This window comes from Dysidea avara, chromosome 10 (assembly GCF_963678975.1).
Source record: "Dysidea avara chromosome 10, odDysAvar1.4, whole genome shotgun sequence".
In the NCBI taxonomy this organism is placed as follows: Eukaryota; Metazoa; Porifera; class Demospongiae; order Dictyoceratida; family Dysideidae; genus Dysidea; species Dysidea avara.
The window spans coordinates 27,968,452-27,994,525 of NC_089281.1; the positions used below are offsets into that span (position 1 = coordinate 27,968,452).

General features: G+C 40.1%; 1 protein-coding gene across 2 annotated transcripts in view; it reads right to left on the reverse strand.

The window, feature by feature from the left end:
- Positions 1-292: 292 nt before the first annotated feature.
- Positions 293-26,074, reverse strand: part of LOC136236467 (vacuolar protein sorting-associated protein 8 homolog) — a 29,807-nt gene continuing 4,025 nt past the window's right edge. For both annotated transcript variants that reach the window (XM_066026616.1, XM_066026617.1), the window contains exons 9-47: positions 25,203-25,253; positions 25,046-25,145; positions 23,943-23,999; positions 23,812-23,889; positions 23,705-23,752; positions 23,405-23,482; positions 22,952-23,035; positions 22,563-22,649; positions 18,958-19,068; positions 18,564-18,654; positions 18,464-18,510; positions 18,245-18,340; positions 18,142-18,188; positions 17,974-18,093; positions 16,342-16,382; positions 16,205-16,287; positions 14,163-14,252; positions 13,767-13,818; positions 13,673-13,715; positions 13,301-13,373; positions 12,810-12,855; positions 12,658-12,731; positions 12,504-12,608; positions 12,063-12,155; positions 11,955-12,011; positions 5,321-5,403; positions 5,178-5,262; positions 4,738-4,839; positions 4,048-4,187; positions 3,565-3,709; positions 2,918-3,071; positions 2,750-2,847; positions 2,396-2,477; positions 2,248-2,330; positions 2,115-2,195; positions 1,661-1,848; positions 1,138-1,306; positions 951-995; positions 293-501 (exon numbers count right to left, since the gene is read on the reverse strand). In XM_066026616.1, coding sequence (XP_065882688.1) covers positions 358-501; positions 951-995; positions 1,138-1,306; positions 1,661-1,848; positions 2,115-2,195; positions 2,248-2,330; positions 2,396-2,477; positions 2,750-2,847; positions 2,918-3,071; positions 3,565-3,709; positions 4,048-4,187; positions 4,738-4,839; positions 5,178-5,262; positions 5,321-5,403; positions 11,955-12,011; positions 12,063-12,155; positions 12,504-12,608; positions 12,658-12,731; positions 12,810-12,855; positions 13,301-13,373; positions 13,673-13,715; positions 13,767-13,818; positions 14,163-14,252; positions 16,205-16,287; positions 16,342-16,382; positions 17,974-18,093; positions 18,142-18,188; positions 18,245-18,340; positions 18,464-18,510; positions 18,564-18,654; positions 18,958-19,068; positions 22,563-22,649; positions 22,952-23,035; positions 23,405-23,482; positions 23,705-23,752; positions 23,812-23,889; positions 23,943-23,999; positions 25,046-25,145; positions 25,203-25,253 — 3,451 coding nt within the window. In that variant the 3' untranslated portion in view covers positions 293-357. The remainder of the gene's footprint in view (positions 502-950; positions 996-1,137; positions 1,307-1,660; positions 1,849-2,114; positions 2,196-2,247; positions 2,331-2,395; positions 2,478-2,749; positions 2,848-2,917; positions 3,072-3,564; positions 3,710-4,047; positions 4,188-4,737; positions 4,840-5,177; positions 5,263-5,320; positions 5,404-11,954; positions 12,012-12,062; positions 12,156-12,503; positions 12,609-12,657; positions 12,732-12,809; positions 12,856-13,300; positions 13,374-13,672; positions 13,716-13,766; positions 13,819-14,162; positions 14,253-16,204; positions 16,288-16,341; positions 16,383-17,973; positions 18,094-18,141; positions 18,189-18,244; positions 18,341-18,463; positions 18,511-18,563; positions 18,655-18,957; positions 19,069-22,562; positions 22,650-22,951; positions 23,036-23,404; positions 23,483-23,704; positions 23,753-23,811; positions 23,890-23,942; positions 24,000-25,045; positions 25,146-25,202; positions 25,254-26,074) is intronic.

A 26,074-nucleotide genomic window follows, 5' to 3' on the forward strand; every position in this document is an offset into this window, starting at 1 on the left:
AATGCTCAACAAGTCAGATCGGTAGAAATTTTGAGAGTGATGACAGCTGTGTGAAAATAATCGTTGGAGGTTACTTTGAGGTGACAGCAGGAAAATGTCTTGTTTGAACAGAACTCGTTTTGCAAAAATATCGTCCACTGAAAGTTTCACTCAACAGTGCACATCAAAACTACATTGTTACTTGCCTACATCGATTAACCACATGCCAGTAGTACATTAACAGTGCCCCACCCCTAACAACAAAAAAAGACGGATAACCCAAGTCCCAAAATAGCTCTTGAATTGAAGATCATTATACTTCTAGCAGTTGTTATATTAAAATCATACAAAATTAATACACGTGATCTATCTGAATAACTACACATTCATTGGAGGTGGAGCTAAGTTTAGTTCTGGACCATCTGATTGGTCGTAACTTGTCAATGATTGATGTCTGATTCTCTGCAGGTTGGCCATCTGTTGTGGATCTAGTTCTATAGCAGCACTACCTTCCTCCTTGACCTGTAGTAATATGATGTACAGTGAGAACCTGATCCTCTATCACATGTCGACATTTATCTTGTGATCTCAAAACAAAAGAACCTTCACATTTCTATAGGATAAATTGTTTAACCATGTCATGTAGGTCTCAAGGCCCTTACTAACCTTCCCAGCACAACAGGTTGCTTTGGTGGATAATAAATGAGCCCCAATACCTTGCACCACACTTGGTTGCATAATTGCACATGATAGGGCTATGAAACGTGACCAACAGTCTCTGCCTATAGTAGTGTGTTCATGAGTAGGGAAGATACCTTACAAAACAGTTCAAAAAACAACATGCTTTGCTGTTAATATGTGACCAGATCTGCAAGAACCCCACACGTTTGCGAAGTTTCAATCCCAAAAATCATGATGATAAGGCAGGTAGGTACGCTACCCAACACTACACATATTCCAACAGTACTAACCTGCTTGTGTTTAATTGCTGCACGAGTGAAAGTGTCTCTCCTTACCTACAGGAGAACATCACATGATCACCACTGACATAGTTATATTAATGAGGTCATGAAGTACACCTTAGCTATGTTTGCACCATGGCCAATATAATAAGGTGGTCTTATTAACAAGATACACAGAAAAAGCCTATCAACTCACCATAGTCATCTTACGAGACAAGCTGGGTTTGTTACTGTCACTGGTATGTTGTTTAGCCGCAGCTCTCTTGTTGCTGCACAGAGGACAGAACAACTCTGAACCAGCTGCCCAGTTTGTGTGTATACTGGCCGTTGAGTAGATACAGGTCTCATGAAACAAGTGGCTACAACTAAATGAGACATATTGAGTAAGGAAGTGACTTGTGAGGTACAGTGGAAAATATTTTAAGGACTCATTGAACTACCATATATGTAAACAGTATTAAAAGCAGAAAACCTCAGTAGATTCAAACTTTTTGCTCCAAAACCCCTCATATTTGTTCACCTTACAAAACTCCTGTTTCATACTATTCACATAACACAGCAATAAGAAAAACACCTGCAATATGGACAGACAAATTTGGGCTTATATTGAAGTTCCACACATTTTCTACCTCTGAAATAGGAAAACCTTAAAATCTATGGGCCTTAAAGTGCTCCTTATAAAGAAGTTTCACTACACACATAATAATGCTACTATGTACCTGAAGACAACTACATTGTCTTTGGTGGGGTTCTTGTTGGATGGCTGTGGAGCTGCTAATGCTTGTCGGCTGCAGATGGCACAGGTGGTTGACTCTGGGGAAAGTCCCTTTTGTGACATTTTGTGTAGTTGATCCAAGGAGTTACGGACATCATGGAACAGAATATGATTGGTTGTTTTGTGAAGTGTCTGGGAAGAATGTAAACCATTATAAGTAACAAACTGGATTTATTTATGACAAGAGACCTGTGAATTGCATGTATGCAAGCTAGCTCACACAGAAACACTACACAAAGTAAGAAAAGCAAAGTCTCTGGCAGCTGTGCAGAGCTATAGCCACATAGTAAAATCACACTTGGGAGCTCTGTAATTTGTTCTAACCACTTGGCTGTGCAGCCAACACGCACACATGCACATGCATACATGCATGCACACACACACACACACTTACTCACCTCTTCATAATTATATGTCTCCAACATTCCCATGATCAATCCTTTCACATCTTTGAAGTGCCCACTGCTGTAAGCTTCATCCTATAGGGGGTGTGGCTGTGTAATAGTGGGTGTGACTGCCTGCATAACTCACAGTGAGAACTTTAGTGACGATGGTTGTCAAACTGAGGTGACTAGTCATACTGTTCAATAGTTTACTCAACATGTCCTGGTAAGCTACATGTGACAGACACACATCAGGAGCTTATAAACACCGAAGGCACTTATACACATCAACATACTATGCACTAGTGGTTTGTTTGGCCAGTTCTTTGACTGATGTACATGTGATATCATCTCATCCAGTAGTGAGTACCATAACTCCTGTACAATGACAATGATAACAGTGTACGGTGGTGACAAAACACCAAAACAAAACTGATGTGGACACCTGGACATCTAGGGTATTTCTGCATAGTTTTAGGGTACATGCATACATTTAGAATCCTTAGGACACTTTAAAGATCTACTTAAATAATTGTTGTCTATGCTCCCGTCAATTTGATATTACAACACAAGAGTACGCACCCATAAAATTTTCTCTACAATGAGTCACCCTAAGATTGCCGTACAGAGGGGCTCACATATGTACTTACTTCTCTGGAGCTCTCGGGCAAGCGGTAAGCATTCCTCTCACACAACTCCACCATAGCGTTCATGATACTGTTGTTCTGGGACACTGATCTTTTCAGGTCTGTGGTAACAAATTCACAATGAGGTTTATAATAGGAGACTGTGTGTGAACACTAGGCACAATTTCTCACCTTCTGTGATCTCTGTAGTGTGGCTGAACCGATCATTGGTGGCCTTCATCTTTCCTTTCCATACACTCAGGATATTTTGAAAGGCTTCCTTGACCTCTCCCACACGTTCCAATAAGTAGACAGATGCATCTAATATCTTGTACTTGCGGACAACCTAATAAAAGAACTCATCTCATGCAGAACACATGATGGATGGAATTCTCTTTGCCTTTATATGGAAATTTTGATGCTAATATTCCAGCAATTAGGACCAGAAATTGGTCCGCAATTTTTAAAAGCAGAGACGTTATAACAGCTATATGTATTATAATTTTTTTTTGTCTGTCCAAAATGGACCTACATAAAGCTTCATATCGGCCATCATTGGTCACTTTTACTTCTGGCACTGTTTCTCACTTATACAGCAACACTGAATACAGCAATTATTCTTTAATTAGTTAAGGAAAACCTCAATATTATCGAGGACAAAAAATACAGTTCCAACAGGTGACAGGTCTATCAAAACAATCTCTAAATAACAGTATACTAACAATAGAGCTGGTCCCAAAAGCATCCATAACAAACAAAAGCATATGGCAACCAGTCTTTACCACTATGTCTGTCAAAGGGTTTCTAAGCAATATAGAGTTGGAGTTGAGGGGCATTACCTTCAGTGTCTCATCCACTCGATAGTTCTCGTTGGTCTTCAAGAATTCCACCACTCCAGTGAAGTTGTAGCGACACAACAAGTCGATGTATAACTCCGACACTTGAGGTGGAGCAATAAAGTCTCCTCGAACTGATGAGGATAACCTAACATGAAGTACACAAAAGAGTGAGAACTAGTGGTGATTGATACAAATACAATGGCACACTAAAACATGGACAAGTGTCCATGGTCCCATTTGAATTAGTGTACACACATTTAGACCCTGAAAACAGGACACCTCACAAATAAGAACAACTAGATAATCAGATTACTGTGTAGAACAGAAAGGTTCCACTGTACACAACTACACACGGTAAACTAGAGATAAGCCTTGAGACCAAACTACTTCACAAACATGGTTTGAGCCTTTGTGGTCACTCCATGTATACTTAATACAAATACGAACTGTAATGTATTTCATACATGCATTTTCATTGGCTACCTTGTGTTGAAGATTCCCTCCAAAAACTTGTACAGTGTTTCAGGTGTTCGACGTAACTTGTGAGTGATGTCCAGTAGACAGTGTGGGAAGTCCAACAACACCAGACGAGCTGTTGCTAAGGTGTCTGTACTGACTAGCAACTGTGAACATCAAATAGAACAACAGTGCGTCACACAACCCAACCATCAAACCCATTATAATTTATATGATATACAGTATGTTACAACTACACAATATGTACAGTATTTAGAGTGTTTCACTGTTTTTTGTTTTGCTTTAATTCAGGGTAAAAATATTCATGTCACACAAACTAGCTACCTTGATGTTTTTGATATGTGAAAATCAGCACTCACAGCTAAGTGTGTATGAGTGGAACAGACTATAAGAACTGCAGATATCACTGTCACCACCTTCTATTACATGCTAACTACAATGTTAAAGCCATGTATATAATGCTGATTTGGACACCTGTATGTAGTTATATAGTGTAAATGATGTTATGTAAACATCGTTGGGTAAGAAATGCTTGCATATTTATTGTGAATTTATAGTCAGTAAATTTCCTCCATATTGCTAAAAATTTCTGCAGCACACTGCTGTAAGTAAACACTTTAAAAACTATCTACATATAAGCACCCAAGTATAACTAAGCACCCATTTACCAATAAGCACTCATTAACAATTAAGCACCTCCATGTGTTCCATGGTGACCTTCTCCACCTCCTCTCTCTCAGCCTCAGAGTAACGTTCATCTCCAGACATGATCTGGTGGATGTAGCTGAACGCTGCAGTCTGTAGTGACAGCAAGTGACATGAGGGCACAAAAATAACGCAGGTGAATCTGTAACTAGAAGCATGGGTGCATACGTTTCTAAGTTCAAAACAAAGATCATGTGAGATTTGCCTTCAGCAAAACAGTGTCTTTTATTTGAGATAAACAGTTTGTAGTACACACATCAAACCCCTGAATTGCAGAAACTCCCTACCTATAAAGGATGATAGGTCAATAGTACCAGCACTCCATAAATCCTTGGACTAAAAACTGCCTTTTAGTAAAGGGCAAAGCCAACAGATTCTATCTTATAAGTACTCATTCAAATTTACTACTTCAAGTAATGACATATTCTTACCTTCCTGTTAGGGTCTCTCCAGTAACATGACAACACATTACTAAACTGTCGTTTTCTGCCGTACAACACCTCACAAACACGATAACTGAGTGAAGAAAGAAGTACAAATACAATAATCCAATTCCATGCACACTGGTCCTCACAATTTAGCCTTCTCTGCTAGTGCGAGTAACTTCTCCTCATCAAACTGCACTAGTGCATCAGAGTTGTATAACTCCAGTAATGCCTGTAGAACATCAATCAAAGGACTAGGTATGGACGTAGTATTTTATTTACTTCTATATTCTATGTGCAGCAAAATATGCTTATAAAACCACCTCTCTTATACAGTATATATAGCTTGTAGGGAGATCGAATGACAGATTGCAATGGTTTGATTGGTGCAGCCAACTATCAGCTATATATAATACAGCAATCCATTTGTTTAATGCAGTCACCTGCCTAAATGTGCATACATAGCAGTTGTGATCAGCTCAGATGTGACTGGATTTTGGAAAAACGATCCAAATCGCACATTAGAAGTTCCGAGATAAACGGTTTTAAAGAATTGAAGCCAGCACAACTCTCCAAGGATGGCAAGCATGCGTATGAAATTTACACAAAAGATGCATCAATCTGTTACCTTTCAAGCCACTTCCAGTACTTGTAGCTGCTTGTACAGTTTCCCGCCAAATAAGATAGAAAATCTGAGCAGTTGGACGAGCGAAGTAGTATCACGAGTGCTCACAAAGGGGTGGAGGTTGGGGGGTGGCGGGGAGGGCAAAAGATAGACCTCAAAATGGAGGCAGACCACGATTGGAGTCCAGACACCAGATTACAGGGCTGTGCTGGCTCCTTAGTGGCTGATATGTAGCAAAATCAGCAGAGAACACGTCTGGCCAACATTATAAGGCTGTCCACCAGTAAACCACTGACTCTTGCCAAGCCAGGTCCTACACAAGGCCTGAAACCGCCATTTGAGCACTCCACACCACCCAGAAAAGACGTGTGTAAAAACCAGCCTCGTGTAGTTTGAGTAGTGCTGAGGGTCAAAACTTGTAGTACGATAGTGTAGCTATCCACTGGTGGTGTTAGTTTGATTTTGCCTGATGTGCGATTTGGATCGGTTCTGTGAAATCTGGTCACATATAAATTATTTCTGGAGCATCACGTGAGATCACGTGACCTGCCAAGGATCCTGGAGCAGTGGAAAGAAGTCTGGTCAGTGTGTGGTGGCTGGCACTGGTCATGGAGTGATTCCAAAGTATGTTTTTGTGTGTTTGGCTCCTTTACAGCCAGATGAGTGTTATATGTGACTGGATTTTGGAAAAACGATCCAAATCGCACATTAGAAGTTCCGAGATAAACGGTTTTAAAGAATTGAAGCCAGCACAACTCTCCAAGGATGGCAAGCACGCGTATGAAATTTACACAAAAGATGCATCAATCTGTTACCTTTCAAGCCACTTCCAGTACTTGTAGCTGCTTGTACAGTTTCCCGCCAAATAAGATAGAAAATCTGAGCAGTTGGACGAGCGAAGTAGTATCACGAGTGCTCACAAAGGGGTGGAGGTTGGGGGGTGGCGGGGAGGGCAAAAGATAGACCTCAAAATGGAGGCAGACCACGATTGGAGTCCAGACACCAGATTACAGGGCTGTGCTGGCTCCTTAGTGGCTGATATGTAGCAAAATCAGCAGAGAACACGTCTGGCCAACATTATAAGGCTGTCCACCAGTAAACCACTGACTCTTGCCAAGCCAGGTCCTACACAAGGCCTGAAACCGCCATTTGAGCACTCCACACCACCCAGAAAAGACGTGTGTAAAAACCAGCCTCGTGTAGTTTGAGTAGTGCTGAGGGTCAAAACTTGTAGTACGATAGTGTAGCTATCCACTGGTGGTGTTAGTTTGATTTTGCCTGATGTGCGATTTGGATCGGTTCTGTGAAATCTGGTCACAGATGTGTTTTAGTTGCTGAAGTTCAAGCTGATCTAACACAGTAGTTTCACGTTCCCGACATACACAGCCCAGGAGGTAGAGGTTAGAGAGGGTGCCATGGTTTGCTTGTGGCAATGATTCAGTAAGAGTGACATGGTTACTTGGTGCACCCCAGTGGGGCAATGCGGGATGAACAACTCAGGTTATGTGTAGTCATAATCCCTATTAGAGCGACATCAAGACAGCTAGGAGAGTAGCCAAACAGGCAAGAAAGTAGTCAGTAGCTGTGCCCAGGCATGGGCAGTGATGCATGCTGTCTGCAGCAGCTGGGCAACTGGACAAGGAGAGGAATCCAGAGCAGATTGCCAACTCAAGAGTTTGTGGCTGAACTGGCAAAGCAAAGTAAAGAGGATGACCCACACTCCTCCTTGATCAATCAACGGCCCATCAACAAAGAGATGGAGACAAGCCTGGGAGTGGCCCTGCCAGTGGTGCCAGCTCGCATGGTCAAAAGGATTTAAAAGGTAACTACATGGGTATGGCAGAGCTTCTCAAAGATAACATGGAGGTGGACAGGAAGGCCCTGGTGCTCGGGTGGCTACCAGGTGAGAGGTACTTGATCTCCTAAGTTGGTTACACTACTACAGCTTGTGTGCAGCAGTTATCTGTTCACACTTCACAGAGAAGGCTCAAGGCTTGAGAGTTGTGGGCATATCAAGCTACTGTACAACAAGGCTTGAGATTGGAGAGTCTAAGAAATGTGGTGGGCAGAGTTGGTAATTATATGATGCCGCCTTTCAACAACAGAAGTTGTTAAATCAGGACACAAATTTTTCCAGGCTGAAGGACTCTCTTTATTCCACAACATTCCTAGCTTACTGAGGCAGGTCAAAGTTCTGTCCAAACAGTATGCTGTTTCACCACTTACAGGAGGAGTGTGCCCTGTCCCAGTTCTCAACATCTAGTACCAGAAAGGAGTAGGATAGGGAGGAGCATCAAGGAGGACAAACAGAGTTTAGGAGAAGGAAAGGAGAGGGGTCTGTTCTGTGCACTGTTCCTACCCAATTGTCGTTTTGAGCACGTTTGCTCAAGATGCTATGACAATCACAGGCAATCTTCCTGTAGGAGTGATAAACAGGAAGGGGAAAGTGAACAAGGACAGGAAAGTTCAGCCAAGGCCTTGAGTTCACAGACACTACAGTCATATTGAGTGTGTTAGCTGTCTTGATTTCATGTTTTTCATTAGATATTATACATGAAGAAATTCAGTACCTGTACTTACTGTGATCTCTCACGGGTAATTAAATGCTAGTATTATACAAGACATCAAAATCTGCTTTGCTAGAGAGTTTCACCTTCCTTCTGTAATGGGATAATTTGAGCTAAAAATTTGAGGGTACAGTGCTGCTGTGAGCAAAATCCTTGCAATGCGTGTTTACCATAGTTTTTAATTGTTTATGCCCATGTAGGGCCTATGGTGGAACTATCCAATATCTGGAGGAGTTAAAGATGTTGGAGAACGCTGGGTCACCAGACCTCCATCCCAGACATAGTGCAGCAAGTTCAAACTTCCTTAAAGGTTTTCGTGTGGGAGGAGTGTCTTCCAGACAGGGAATTTTCAGAGTACATCATCCAAGGGCAGGATTGGGTTTCTCTACCAGGCTCAAGTGTACAAGTCAAACATACAGTCAGCAGGTCAGAATCCAACAGTGGTTAGCGAATATCTGAAAGGTAAAACAGTCAGGCACAGTAATCAGTCCACTGAAGATAGTGGCAGCCCCTGGTATTCACATTAACCATTTTGGAGTTATCTCAAAAAGTCATCAGCTGGGTAAATGGTGATTGATAGTGGACTTATCTAGCCCCAAAAGCCATAGTGATAATGATGATATTTTAAAGGAGTACTGCTCCCTGAGGTACCCATCAGTGGGCAATGCTACTCACCCTTAGTCTAAGCATCCATTCGATATTAAATGTGTGTATTGGATTATCCTTCAGATTGTCTACTTGTGGGCATGTCCTGGCAGGGTGAAGTGGACATGGATACAGCATTGCCGTGTTTGGGCTTTGTTATGCTCCCAAAATCTTCACAGCTGTAAGCTGACATGTTGTAGTGGATTCTCAAACGAGTGCCGAGAAAGATTCACTATTATTAGCACTTTACAGTGACCAGCACTGAAGGTCTGACAGCAACATGTGCTGCGGTTATCTGGGACTACTTCTTACTGTTTGTAGTCCCAGGGGGTTTGGAGGATGCAAGAATATCTAGCAGAGGCTCTGGATGGTGTGAGAAGTAGGGAGTACCAATTCCAGACCACAAGACTGAAGGCCAACACCAATGCTAACCTTCTTGAGTATTGAAGTCGACACTGTTAAGATGGAGATTCAGTAGCCTCCAGTGAAGCTATGTCATCTGCAAACAGAAATTCCCAAGTCGGCAGGAAAGGAGTCTTGTTCAAAACAAGAGCTGTTGTCCCTCATTGGCCATCTTCAACATGTGTGCTATGTGGTTCAACAGGGCAGGACATTCCCAAGGTGTATGATCAATTTTTAACCACTTTCAAGAAGTTTCACTATGAACAAAGGTTAAACAAGGGTTTTTATTCAAATCTATGGTCAAAATTCTTGGTGGACTGGAAGAGAGTGAGCGTGATGGCCAGAGTGGTTCGCTCCTCACCTAGGGTCACATGATGCCTCGCGTCCATGGGGGTGTATTCTTCAAGCAAATGGTTTATGCTGCAATGATCAACATCCTGGTCGAGTTTTTACATAATTGTAAAAGAATTACTTCACGTTGCTTTGGCAGTAGCACTCCGGGGCTCTGAGTGGAGTAGAGATCAATTTGCTGCCAGTGTAATAATGCAGTGGTAGTAGCTACCTTGAAGTCAGGATGGTGTAAGAACACCCTCACTTGTTAAGAAAGGGAACATGTAAACATATGGAAGATTACATCATCTTAGAGGAAGGGGAAAGTCAAATATTTTTTGCTGTGTTCAACAGACACAGCAGAAAAGAAGAAGCAAAATATGCCAGGGTTCCTTGCAGCCAAGCGAGGCATTGTGCTCTCAGAGGTGCACATTCCTGGTAAAGAGAATGGCCCTGTGGATGCAATAACCCCACAGTGTTCTTATCTCTGATCCTGCTTGCCCAACAGTAGCCATCGAGTATTCTTCCAAAGCTAATTAGTCTGCTGCTGACAGAACGAATGGATGTCCCAGAGCTGGATAAACTCCTGGGCAAGTATTTTGCAAAGGGTTTAGCGGACTCTACCAGAAGGTCATATGGAAGCTCACAGAGGTGCTACCTCAGGGCTGAACTACAACCTCTTCTGGCTTTGGAGAGTGCTGTGCTACTTTGGAACGCTTCTGGAAAAAGAAAAACTTAACCACAAAAGTCTACTTTTCAGGGATGAGGTCTCTTCACATACATATCTGAAGGATTTGCAGACCCCTTCCAGCACTTGATGAACCGGCTTCACTACGTTCTTCATGGGATCAAGAGGTGCAAAGCAGAAGGAGCAACAGAGTTAGGCTCTCAATTTCTCCAAGTATACTGAAGAGCATTAAAGATGTCTGGAATCGGCGTGACAAACTAACACCATGGGTGGCATGCTGTCTTGCTTTTTTGAATTTTTGAGCATGGCCCTTCCAATACAAGTTATGACTAGAGCTTGGTGGTATTTAAATTTGAATACACAGTATTAGTAACAGGAAAATATTGCAGTATATCGGTATATAGTTAGCTTGTTATTGTAACTATTGCATCATTTCTTGGGCCTAGTATGAAGCGGTATCATCTCAACAACTATATAGTTCAGTAATAGTAAGCATGTGTTATAATGTGACAACCTCAACTTTTGTTTAGGGCGTGTCTGCTAAACCATCAACAAATTGGATAATTAAACACCAAAAGCTGGGTTAAAAGCAATCCTATACCGGTATTTATCGATATACCGGTATTTCGATATATCGGTTATCAAATGCTGTCACTGTATGATAATCGGTTACAATAATTTATCACGATAAATGGTATTACCGATATATTGCAGAGCACTAGTTATGACCCAGGAGTCCATCTCAGCATAGGAGATCTAGACCTACAGTAAGTTCGGTTCCGACTATGATAAGAGTCTCGATCAAGCAGTCTAAGACAGACCAATTTAGAAGAGGAGTTGACTTATTTCTTAGGAGAACTGGTACAGACCTGTGCCTGGTGACAGCAGTCTTAAACCACCTTGTGGCCAGGGGATCTGGAATAGGACTGCTATTTCTTTCCCAAGATGCAAATTCCTCACTAGACAGCATTTTGTGGCCACAGTTTGGGAGACATCCAGGTGTTAGGAATTATAATCAATCAAAGTGTTGTGGTCACATGAGCATAGAAGGTTGGGTTGTTTGAGCAATAGGATGGTCAAAAGGTGGTAGAGGGTGTGTGTAGTAAAGTGGGAGGGCAGTTTCTGTACGACTTTGCCACTCTTTGGGCCAGTTTTTGGGGTTCTCCCAAAAGTCCTGTTCCCACAATTCACCGCGTCATGTGATGAGGTTGCTGGTGTGGTGATTAAAGGGGCGGGGCTAGCCAGCTAACAGCTCTGCCAAACTTACACAGCAATTCACTGTGGAAACTCACCAGCTGATTCTGACATCAGCCAGTTCTTAACCCTGCAGGTTCAGTTGCCATGGTCAAGGTGAGTCAATCATAGTATATTGTGATCAAAAGATTATTAAATAGTGTTATCAAGGTGTCTGATTTTCCAGGTCAGCTTACACATAAGGGACACTTTGAGCCTTAACTAAGTGTCTGGATTATGTAGGTGTCCTCAAGTGTCCACACTAACAGGTTCCAGTACACACACTCACTCACATGTTCCCTCTCATAGTGACGAACACTCTCATCTGGGTTGGTCAAAAATTCCACCACCTGGTTACCAGACATGGTACTTTAATCATGTGACTATCACATGCGACTCACCTGATCATAAAGACGCTGATCAACATGAATGACACCTTTGTGTCTGACAGTGTGACGAGCTAGGAAGGTGAACAGTGATCCAATCTGAGATGCCTATAGGGTACATGACAGCAGCTAGTAGTAAATTGTTATACTATATGAACACAAAATATTTTTTTTTTGTATAATTTTTCATAATCTGTATTTTTTCATAATATGGTAGTTACTTTTGTATGGCATTACACCAAAATGCCATTAAATGTGTTTAGCTACACAGTTAATTTGCTAAAATTTTGTGTCATGTAGATTTAGTACCGTTTTAGCTACAATAAAGAGATTTTCTTAGCACAGGTAAAATGTATGGAGCCTGTTGGGACTATCCTTAATTATGTGTGTCATTAAATCAGAGTGTTTGCTAAGAGAAGTAACACACATGTTTATAACACTGACTACTCCACTAACAGCAAAAGACTTTCTCTCTCCAACCATAATCTCCAGGAGGATATCAACGATGGCCTGTCTTGTGGGGATTCCCTCAGTGGCGCCAAAGTCTTGCTCCTCAAAAGCCTACACAGGTAAGGACGATTGGACAAGAATAAGGGTGCAGTGGATGTACCAGAGATAGCACGTTGAGAAATTCCCTTGTATCAAAATGAAGTAGAGTGTGTAGGAATGGATAGCTGGCCTGATCTGTGTGAAAGTAACATTACTGTTTACATGTGCACTACAAAATAATAACCATTTAAAACAGTCCAATGTACTACTCACCTGATGTGTCATGCTCATTCTTCTTAGCCAGTAGAGTCTTATACACCTGTGTACCAGTGATATGATATAGTAGGTGTGCGTGTGTGTGTGTGTGTGTGTGTGTGTGTGTGTGTGTGTGTGTGTGTGTGTGTGTGTGTGTGTGTGTGTGTGTGTGTGTGTGTGTGTGTGTGTGTGTGTGTGTGTGTGTGTGTAATGTGGTGTGTGTGTGTGTGTGTGTGTAATGTGGTGTGTGTGTGTGTGTGTGTGTGTGTGTGTGTGTGTGTGTGTGTGTGTGTGTGTGTGTGTGTGTGTGTGTGTGTAATGTGGTGTGTGTGTGTGTGGTGTGTGTGTGTGTGTAGTGTGGTGTGTGTGTGTGGTGTGGTGTGGTGTGGTGTGTGTGTGTGTGTGGTGTGTGGTGTGTGTGTGGTGTGTGTGTGTGGTGTGTGTGTGTGTGTGTGTGTGGTATGTGTGTGCGCGTGTGTGTGTGTGTGCGCATGTGTGTGTATGCTTACAGCAGATTTGACAGCTTTCACATAATTCTTTGGAATATCTCCCTTGGGGTAAGCTCTACCAGCTAGACAGCCACTGCAACAATGAATAAGGATAATGTGTAGTATACATGTGTACAGTGTTAGGGCTGGCAGTGTAGTTACAGGCAAGGTAATATACATCTACAATACCACCTTGTTACTGACAAGCCTTGTTGGTCCTAAGAGTGGTAGGTCCTCTATACATATCAAAGTGTATGTACTGGGCAACTACACTGAATATCAATTTTTATATGGCAAAATTGTTTTGGAGGTGGATCATTAGCTAGATGATAAAACTCAATCATCTCATTTCAGCCCCAGTGTACATATTGTGTAGGTACATATCTCATTTACCTGATATACACCAACAACTTGTAACCCATCTTTTGGTACTCATCTAAACAACAAATATCACACTGTACTATACTAACTACATCTTTGTGATTACCTGACAATGACTGGCCACCCTTCATAGCTGACCGCAACTGTAGCAGCAATTCCTACAACAAGGATAAACAGATCTGTAATAGAGTAGTAATAGCTACTTGTCATGTCAGTGTCTTACTGCATTCAATTACAATGAAGGCTGGCCTAGTCTTAATATTATATATAACAGTCTCAATTAGTATCCCTCGAGAAAATCAGGACACTATTATTTTGTAGTTGGTCCCAAGGTGCCCATATTATACGGTTTCCCAAACTGCAATGTTACACAGCCAGTTTACATATTATTCATCCTGATTGCACACTACACACATACACTACATGTACACTCACTCATTCACTCACTCACAAACATACTTGCGCACGTGCACGCCTACACACAACACAACCCTTTGCTCACCACTAAGGGACTGGTATAGTCATTCAGTCCAGTGTTATACACTGAGAGAAGGGCATCATATAGAGCATTCTTCCAGCAGAAAACAATCAGCTACAGAAAAGCACATGATTACTATACACTAATGTCATACATGTATGGTGAAACTGTAATGGAAAAAAGGATTCATCATCTGAAGTGCAAACTGAATTCCTACATTACCCATACAACTACTGTTTCCTTTGCTGTACAACCAAGAGGAGGTTGGCCACACATCATAGAACTGACTGGTATACACATGCAATATTACGTGGTTGCACAACCAAACATGGTGTGTGAGTGTGTGTGTGTGTGTGTGTGTGTGTGTGTGTGTGTGTGTGTGTGTGTGTGTGTGTGTGTGTGTGTGTGTGTGTGTGTGTGTGTGTGTGTGTGTGTGTGTGTGAACGCAGGAATTTTTTCTTGGCATTAAATTATGTGGTAATAATGTCCTTTAGCTAGGAAAGGATGTGTTGTTGCTTGATAGACTGATTGGACTCACAATAAACTATAATGTATTCATGGTCATTTAAATGATATAGTATACTACCAAGAGTTAATAATAAGAGAGGAGAGTGTCTAACGCTGTATAGGCCTGTAATAGATGATTGCGCAGAAGTTAAACGGCTTCCTTTCCGTGTAACGTACAGGCTTCTAGTATTTGTTCGTTTCCTTACCGCAATTAGTTTAGCCGCACCGTGATGAATCCTCGAGAATATTCGAAGACTGAACTAAAGACTGAGCTGTATGTACAGGGAACAGTGCTCCTTCAATTGAAGAATGCTCAAAGGTAGGGTAACATGGTGACGCAGTGAAAATTCGAAGCGATACTCAGCCTTTGGTTCAGTGTTTATTGGTTTCTCAGACGCTCTCCCCCAGAGTTATCTTCGAGGTTAACAGCAACACTTCTTTACGCAACAGAGCGATGCTCTTCGTGGTGAACTTGAACATCAAGTTGAACGCACGCCCTTGTGTCTGGGATAGCCTTTGTGGTTAAATGCGAAAATATACTAGCCAGTCTGTTGTTACGCGGAAAAGAAGCCGTTTAACTTCTGCGCAATCATCTGCTACAGGACTATACGGCGTTAGACACTCTCCTCTCTATATTATTAACTCTTGATACTATACATATACAAGTAATTATGGTCAGACGGCACAAGCCATTTTAGTCTGCACTTTTAGCCCCACTGGAAGGCCATCCAAAGAGCTTCCAAAAATTTCAAGTTTAGAAGAAGAATTAACAACTCAGAGATGACTGTCACTTTATTGGTACAAGTATCATTTATATAGTAGTATATAAACAAAGTGATTGTGGGTTTTAGTTTTGAACTGATGTATTCAACTTTTAACAGCCCAGCAGCTCACTGTGTGTACAAATGACACATTTGGGGGTATCTCTTAACAATGGTCAGGTGATAATATTTATTGGGTGTGACTTTTCATGTTCTTCAGATTGCTTGCAAAAACACAGGGCAGAAACACATGATCTGTGATACAGAGATCTCAAAGTTGTAAAAAACACATGAATGTTTGTCAGGAATCCTATAGAAATCACTCTAAATTCTCACTTGAAATTTCACGTACTTGCATATTGTTGTTACATTTTTTAAGCAACCCAAAAAGGTACAATATTTCTAGGATGATGACATGGTCTTGTGATCCAATAAGGTGATTATGAGTAAAAAATCATATTACTGCTGTTTCTGCAGCTCTTTAGCAGCACAAGGTATGCAATTAAGGATTAAGTGACCATCTTTAGGACAGTTTTATTAGATTGAGGATGGTGATGGTTTTTACTGGAAAACATTGCCAAAGTACGACTGAAAAGCATGCCTTATAAGGAGTCAATTATTGGTAGCTCTAGTTATCAGACTTACAAGGTACATAACTAAAATATTTTAGAAAATTTTCCACAGAAAGTGTTGGGTAAACTGAAATTCTAATTATGGTATTTAATTATTTGGAAATTTAATTATGGGTACTATGAACATATTTAGAAATTCAATAAAATACAACTGAATTACAAATACCTTCTGTATATTGAGGTTCTTCACTCTCATGTGCACCAGACATTTCTCTAGCTCATAAACCTTACCAGCAGCAATGTAGAAATCTGCCACCAACAACAGTGGGTGAGCTTAAAGACAACTTCTTCAAGCAAACTCACCCACAAAATCCTTTGCCACTATCGGACTGAGATTGGGTATTCTGTCAAGGAACAGAACAACATGGTTTATACTTGTACTAAGAAAAAAAAGAGATACAGACTTCACATTGGGTGGGTACACATAATGTACTGACTATCAAGGTTTAGAAATTGTATGTATAAAATCCTTTGATCTTTGGGAGATAATGAGAATGAGGTCTTTTAAAATCCACTAAAAGAGCTGCCAGCAGGTTTTAATGGTTAAAAACCTGCACCCACAGCCTGTAATATGCGTAGTGAATCAATGATCAAAAGTGAGATTTGCAATGCCTGAAATCTTTCTGCTAGCAGGCTTTTCAGGTATTGCAAATCTCACTTTTGATCATAGATTCGCTATGCTCTCCCAAGCATATTACAGGCTTTGGGTGAAGTCACTAAAGAGTTTAACCACTCCATTCATTTTTATAAGCATGCCTGAGGTAAATCAACTATGGGAGGTATCATTTAATGTTGAAGTTACGTTTGTCAGGATGAACAGAGAAGTCCAGTAATATCACAGAAATTCTGATTAGGGGTAAATCAACTATGGGAGGTATCATTTAATGTTGTAGTTACGTTTGTCAGGATGAACAGAGAAGTCCAGTAATATCACAGAAATTCTGATTAGGGGTAAATCAACTATGGGAGGTATCATTTAATGTTGTAGTTACGTTTGTCAGGATGAACAGAGAAGTCCAGTAATACCACAGAAATTCTGATTAGGGGTAAATCAACTATGGGAGGTATCATTTAATGTTGTAGTTAAGTTTGTCAGGATGAACAGAGAAGTCCAGTAATACCACAGAAATTCTGATTAATGCCATCAGTTTTCTAGTGTTTTAAGTATCAACTAAACTGGTAGATGGACTTTACCTAGATGGGTAAACTTCGTTATAGAATGGTTACTTTTCGTTCTCTGTAATGTGGGTGTGGTCCGTATGAGAAACTGTGTCTGATCTACTATACTGCTGTTGCACCATAAATGCCTAATAAGCAAAACAACTTGTCACAACGAGCGACCTAATCACTCAAACTGTGTCTTCAAACTGTTATATTGATGCACCTGTTCTTCACACTATTGTGATGCTATAGCACATGCAATGGCAGCAACTGCTGGTCTGTTTCAGTGATTCTGACTTCAGGAAGCAGTGATAAGGTGTGAGCTTCAATTTCTTCCATCTACATGCCCAAATAAAATGCCTCCATTTTCTAAGTCAGTTAGAGACCATGCCCTCGGATCTTTGTGTTTTAAAAACCTTACCTTTGACTCGGTTTTTAAAATCCATGAAGATCCTCGTGCTAGGTTTCTAACCTATACTAAAAAGCTTTTATTGACTTTTTTGACTATGAAATCAGTGAAAATTTGGTACCTTAACATGCAGCCTAATATTTGTGTTATGACATAAACTAGACCTTGTCATAACAATTTCATGAAATTTCTGTAAAGTCGATGAAGTGTGGAATAATGGGATATAATTTAATAACTACACCACAACTTTGTGAAGTAATAAAAGCTAGCTAGAGCACTAAAACTTGACATAAACTTTTGTTCACTGTTACACCCATGTGATAGACACATGACAAATATGTGATATAGTGCAATAGGGAAAGTACCTGTTGCTAACAATGAATGCCTGCAGGGTATCGAGGAACACCTCTCTACTGTTCACAGGTTGCATGTTATAATGGTAGTCTGTACAGAACTCATTGTAGATACTGGCTAGTAGCAGGTCACTATTAGGAGGTGATGGGTAGCCATTGAATATGTTGATGTTAACTCACTTGTCACTGATCAGAATACATGACTCTATACAAACTTGAGCCAGTCTCTGTAACAGATGGTGTAATGGTTGTGGTGTTATCTCATACAGTCCTATTGACATACCGTGAAATATGCTGTCAGTTTCTCAACATCATTGGCAAGGAACTCACAATTTACACCCAGATATACTGGCACGTAATTCCCTATCAAGTCAGTGATCTGTCCAGTACAAAACAATCCAGTCATAACAATGAACTGTACATGCACACCAAAACACTGCACACACACACACACACACACACACACACACACACACACACACACACACACACACACACACACCTTAGCTGCGACTTTTCGTTGGCGTTCCACTCTCGATCCACTTAGACCTAGCCACAACATCTCCAAAAGGTCATGCAGAAGGATAGTGGGTGGAGCTCACCTGCAATAGCCTTAGAAGTGCCCTTGTAGAATTGTCCAGCAAGTGTAAGAGCACTCTCAAAATCATTGTTATTAGATAACCGGTTTATTCTCTACAGTCAGCAAGCACAGTCACACACAGAAAATTACGTTTGACTCACAACCCTTCCCCTATCAATACACCTGGAGTGCACTAAATACTTACAATGGGATTCAACACAAACACTTGGAAAGTATCCTCTTTCAAGAGAGCATAGAATACAACCTCTAGAGCTAAGTCACCTTGGGCCCAAAAATTTTGACTGTAACAAACAGTGGTTCTTCACAGGTAATACTGTGTAAAACTTGCCTTTACAATAATTTAACAGAGTCATTAAAAAGAGATTTCACTGTAACATACTAGCAAACTGTCTCACCTGTTCCCAGGAGAGCAGAGAGATCTGTGTGACACTGCTGATACCAAGGATGTACATCCTGCAGTCATCAACTGTAATACTGTTGTGGCATGCATTGTTTGCTCCAGCGCGCTGTAATTAGAACACAATTAGAACTGTCCATCAGTTATCAAACCCTAATGGTCTCAGGCAGTGACAACAGTGTTCAGATGAGTGAATATACACAGACCCTTAAATACTCTAATAGAACATACACTTACTTTATAAAGCACATCTCTATACCGGAAATATTTTTTAAACTAGTAGGTAGGGTACCAAGTCCTAGTAAATCAGCTACTAAACAGATGGTGTGTAATTTGCATGGATCAGCTAACTTGAAGAAGTAACATACACCAGCCAGTTGGTAATATCATTGGCAAGGAACTCACAAAACAACCAATGTGTAAATGATGTGATATTAAAGGTGGCAGCTGCAGGATGATAAGACTGTCAGTGTGTTTATAACAACAATCACTTTATCTTTTCCACACTAGTCTACACCATATCAAATAGTACTGTAGTACTGTTGAGGATTGTGCTGATTATGAATGGTGCCCACCAAAATACCTCTAAAAACCATACTATATATTAGAGGGTTGAATTTCCTGCCCAAACCTACCAGCCAAAAATCAGCCTCATTTTTCCTTCACAACAGCTTAGTTAGGTATTAGAGATGTAATGATATATCGCGTATTGTGTTATATTGTTTACAATAATAACGCTGTATCGATACAAAGTCAAACCATCTTGATTTATTGTGTATTGTCACTATTGTGAGATGCAACAATATATCGATATATCGCGTATGGTATTGTTTTAGGACAATATCACTGTATTGATATGAAGTGTCAAACCATATTGATGTAATATATTGTGTATCGTGATCTGTTGACATATTAACATGGCAGACAATCAAATGTTTGTGGTGAAGCTGAAAATGATATGCAATGCTTCTTGAAGAAAAATATGTCACTTATTTACTGTACGCTCTATTAGAGTATATCACCGTTGTATAGTTGTAGCAGTAATGATAACTGATGTGTAGTGGTTGATAAGTTATAGCTTTATCCCATTACGAGAATGACATCATCGTAACTACACGAGATTAAGGTGGAGCTGAGGTTGAGTGTGATATCATACAAGTATATAATATATATATATATATATATATATATATAATATCCCAGTGTGTGGGTATTAGACTACTGTGGCTTGTCAGGGTTTAACATCATAGCTACCTGAGGGACACTATATAAAATATGGCAGTGGACAATTTAATAAACTAGCAGTCTACAGGTACCTTTGTTTGCAGTTGGTAGAGTGGAATCATGTGGCATGTATGAGCTAAAAGGGCTGGTGAATAGCAAGGATTACTCCTAGATAGATGAGGCTATCAGCAGAAGTTGGCTCTACACTGTATACTGCTGGGAATGATGGCCAGACTCAACATCACCACAGTCGGATGGTCATTACTTAGACCATCACAACAGTATAGTGTCACTGTAAGTTTATGTTCAGCCAAGATGTTAGCTACAGACAGGCCCACCATAAACCTTACTAGCATATTAAAAATTATAAATTTAAAAATGAAGTAGGGATCTAAGCGATAAAAAGTAGTGAAACAAGAGATGAACAATGGTAGCTATTACAGTATAGCTCAGCGGGAAATCTCTACTTTGGCATTAAACACAAAATAATTTGTTATACCATGCCAAGGTAGGGGTTTCCCACTGAGCTATGCTATAATAGCTACCATTGTTCATCTCGTTTCACTATTTTTTATCGCTTAGATCCCTACTTCATTTTATAATTTTTTAATATACTAGTTTGTTTAGTTCTTTTGTTAAAGCATGCAACTAGCTATAAACATGTGACTGTTCTATTAGGGTGACTGCTGTATTAGAGTATCTCGAGTCGGCCTGCAAAGATGTATGTTTGCCCAAAAAGGGGTGTGGTCATCGTGGTTCGATCAATTATTAGACTAGAGTATCTCGAATCAGCCTACCACCTTGAAGGTGTGGTCACAAATACAGCTAGTGTAAAAGGGGCATGGTAATCGTGGTCTCAATCGATAGATTGATAATATGTAGAATAAAGAATGGACGTGATGTTGTGACCTATCGTGGAGTACCGATACCTCTTTACAGTAGCGTAGTCTAAGTGCCTTAAATAATTTTGTGGCGTCTATTATGCTGCATAAAGAAAAAAAGAAAATTAATGCCTTGATATGGTTTCATTGGATGAAGAAGACAAGCAGCCTGATTGAAGATGAAAGGAAAGACAAAGTGCACAGGGCGTACACTCATTGGAACCCCAAAAGGCACAGGGTAAATTTGTTGTTGTGGTGTAAAATAGTGACTGTGCACTGCTTCGTTTGGGCTCTAGGCTTGCGACTGTGGTCAGTGAATGAGTGAGTGAGACGAAATCTCAAGTTTTGATGATTTAAAAAAAAAATTCTATATCCAGCCGCCAGTAAGCGTTTTCTTGTTTTTAGCGCTAATACAGTACTGATGCTATACTTTGTCATACATATTCATTGCTTTTAAAAAATTATCACTAAGTGTATTAGAATTATCATCCTATACCACTTTGAGAAGTAGAACATAATCAAAGATTTGTAATATCTCCTAACACTATACTTCTTGTTTCTACATAAGATCTCTCTCTAAGTTTTGTCTGTCACACGGTTTTGTTTCCCCTTTACACCTCTCCACCAGAAGATAATATTCTTTCCACAAGAGCAGTGGTTGCTAAAATGTCACAAGCCACTCGAGATAGTAAGTTGCCTTTGTTCTTACAAAGTGTTATATAATCTTATATGTTCAAAGCCAAGCTTTAATGTGCCAGATAGTCAGTTCACCAATCAGGTTCCTCCTAAATCTCAAACAACCGCTGCTGCAGTACTAAAAAAATTTTTAGCTAGTATTGGTACTATAAAGCTACTAATTTTAGTTTAGTTCCCATTCAAAAATTTACAAACAACACTTTTCTAGTATAGTTTCAGTTTTTTAATTAAATTATAGTGGAATTATAGTTTAGTTCTAGTTCCTAGAACTAAAAAGAAAAGGCTCTGACTAAAACTACTTTCAGTTCTAGTATACTAGAAAAACACTAACCCACACACAAAGCAAGCAAAACCTATGGCAGCTGTATGAAACACAGCTATTGCCGCCCAGCGAACCAGCACTGGGATTCCTGTGCACCACTCAGGCACTTGAGCCTTGTACAGGCAAATCCCTCCTGGGGCAGGGCTAATAATCTGCAGGAGAACTGTCCAGGTCTCATGGGGAGAGGTCACAGAACCCAAGGTTCCACAACGACCTTAACACCGCTAAGCAAGACAAGGACAGTTGGGCATTTGCTTCCCCAGTTAATACCAGCTGGGTGGGCTGCTTCCCTAGTTGACACCAGGCCACCAGGTCCCCATTTAAACAGCTGGGTAGACTGGAGCAATGTGAATAGTTTCTTGCTCACAGAAACAACAACACCAAAGGCAGCATAACCGGGAATCGAACCTGGGACCTCTCGATCACCAAGCAAATGCCCTAACCACTTGGCTATGCTGCCCCACACACCCACACACTCACCAATGCTTGACTGACATTCCCTCCTGTAGCCAGAGACTTGAATACACTACTACTGTAGATTAGCTCAACATGGCTGACATCAAGTTTCTGCATAAAAGAAGAGTCTGCTTTACAAAGGTGAGATAATACACAGTGGAGCTAGCTATAAAATAAGGAGACCTTGACAATCAGGACACTTGTCCAATTTGTACTTGTGTAAGAGACCCCTGAAATAATTAAGACGGTACTGAGGTATCTGGAATTGAGGAAATGCCCTGATTATTACTAGGTGTCCTTTCCAAAAATGTATGCACAAATAAATACTGGGACGGACGATGGACAACTGTTCCTCAGAGGTCCACATTTCACATAGTTGTCCAATCTCAAACATTCACATCACCTATACTCACCTGTAATAGCGCTGCTGATCTAACATGAACTATGTGGACAAACTCTTTACTGTCAAGCAGTACTGCTAGTTGTGATGTGAGCCACTAAAAGTAGACACAAAATACCATATACAGATAAACACACTCTGTAAATACATGTACTAGGGTTCTGCAATACAGTGCATTTTGTGCAACACGTAACACCATCAATAAACTGTTCAATACAGTACTGTATCACAATACTGTAATGAACTGGTCATGGCTAGTTATGACTGGTACTAACCAATCATCTCTTTGAGGCTTAAATTTCAATAAGAATAATAAACAGGTAAAAGTACATTAGTAGAAGATAGTATTTATGCTCAGAGAACTCACTATACCAATATTGTGTACGTGTAGTATTGTATTGTGATAATCATTTACCGTATTGATATATTTCCATACTAATTGCAGATCTTTTACACGTAAACTTACATGAAAAGACAGTATGTTGTATGGGAACTTGATATGTTTCAAGACAGAAAACGTTGGTGCTGCATTAGGAGTGGAAACCTGTGTAAGAAACACTTATATTACTACACACCTGTACATGCAAAATGTTGGCCAGGTCTACAAAAACCAGTCTTAATACCTCACCCAGCTAGCAATAAGATATTGACTTGAAAATTCATGTGGTTATCAGTTACGCACAACTGGTTAAACTTTTGGAATTCAGGATATACGCTATAAGACTGGTTATTGCAGACAGCCACATTTTAAGTGGGTGGGGCTTACATGGGCCTGCACGTAGGTCACCTGATCTCCTCTCACACATGTTAAAATCTGAAAAAAATATAAAAATGCCAGTATATTCCAGTGAACTATTATTGTTCATCACTCACTGGATCTACTGTGGTGCCTGTGTTCGTCCTAACCACACAAAATTGCCATGACAACAGTGGCAGGTACTTGGGAGGTGTCTGAAATAGCAATCCAAACAATTAGAATACCCCATGGCCACAGCAGCTCTCACTTGAAGTGACAGAGTTGTCAGTAGTTTAACAGTCGGCTTGAACGTAACCACCATCATCTAAGAGAGGAGAGTTACCACTTACTACAGGGGATAACCCCATCATTATTAGTAAGGTGTCCTGATTTCACATTAATACAAACGGGACCATGGACAAGTGTCCTAGGTGACTTTACCAATGTGGTTCCCCTGTAATTAATTCAACTAGTTAAGATGCAAAATTATTTTCAGCAAATATATATACAAGGAAAAACTAAAACCTACAATCACATGTGAAAATTCGCTCTATAAAATCAGCAGGCCTAGTTATCTATCTAAACTTGGTACTCTTGTTATTTTTTTAGAAGACAACAATTTTTCTCTTGTCACAGATAGAGTGAGTACCTTATATGCTGGCACTATCACAACTACTTCTGGTTTGTTCAATCAGTTTAACTGATTGTCCTATTGTCAATAATTGGCTAGCAAGTTAAGGTTTGTTCTGTCCAAGAATTTTAAATCGCAAATCGTATCTTATATGCACTGCTCAGGGAAAGCTGTTAACTGACATGCACTGGACACCTGCATAATCTGGACACTTGGCAATGGTCCCAAAGTGACATTTTATCATACTGTAGCTGTTATCCCACTACTAGTGACATGTGAGAAGACTACATACAACCTGTTAACACAAAGGGTTAAAGTCTTAACATCAAACTTTGATCTGAACAATGAAAAATAACAGACTCAAAAAGTATCTGGGAAATCAGGACAGCTTGGAAACATGGACACTACTATTGTTTGGTCCCAAATGCGTTCATCAGGTTCATTAAATATTCACAAATTAATCAAAATATTTAATTTGGGCTGATTGAGTGAAAACCCGTCATGTTAGTGTGTACAACACGTTGCTTTTAAAAAGCTCTGCATTGAAATACATAGGATAAAAAAGGAAGAAGAAAATAGAACACACACACTTTAGTTACGTACGTCAGTGCACAATGAAAAAGAATTAAATAATTGGCTAAAACTCTTGCTCTAAACAAACGAGAAGCAATAAAAGAAATTTGAGAAAGGTGTGAACATAGCAGGCTTGGTACATTTGCTAAATTCCTAGATGAACTTACTTTTGACACAGTGGCAATGACCAGGAGAAAATACTTATTCAAGATGTAGTTAGGCTGGTCTGGCAAACACAATGGCTCCATATAACAAGCTTCTCCATGACTACAATGAAGGAAGTCCCCACACTATACACAGGGCTCTACTTTAAGAGTTGCTTACCTGCCACTGAATACTAGATGAGCAGAATAGGACCGAAGCCCTAACATCTTGCTACATTGTAAAATAATAACAATATAAGGAAAAGCTCATCCAAATAAAGTAAACAACTTACCCACCCTTACACTGTATTAACTCCAAAAAAGGAAAACCTAACAATCTTAACACATACTAGCTGTTGCTAAGGAGGTTCCTGTTTCAAATTGCCCTATTTATATAATGTTGATGTGACAATGTACATATGAGGTACAAATAACATTGAAAAAATCTTCCAAGTGGATTTACCCCATCAAGTTTCTACAGGAACAAGTATGTCAATTAGCCATAGAAAATCTGTAATGTTATTCTTTCAATTGTATTAGCTACAACCTATTTCATCACTTGTTTTTCTATTGTCAAAAATCATAAACTACGGAACTCTTTTTGACACCTTGGGATATCTTTATAAGTGAGGTGTCCTTGTTTCAGTCTAATACTGCATTAACACTATCCCAGCTTGTGTTCAACTCACCCTATTAAAATCAGGTTCATTACTATTGCATACTGAAACAAGCTCGATAGTGCACTCGCAGAATAAATAGTCAGCTAAAACTAGCATGCAAAGCATTAATGGTTAGGCACTGCTATTAAGGCTTTTATTTAAAAGGTACTAGAATTGCTGCAAAGAAGCATAGAACCAGCTGAGACAATATACTCTCCCCCACAAGTGGGAGAGTATAATAAGCTGTATATACCAATGCGTCACCAGACTACACCAGAGCAACACTACCACAAAGTTTACCAGAAGCATGGTACGTCATAGCCACATTGTAGAATGTTTTTAGTGACTAGAAAATCTTGGCTGATGTTTAACAAAAGAAATTATTATTATTATT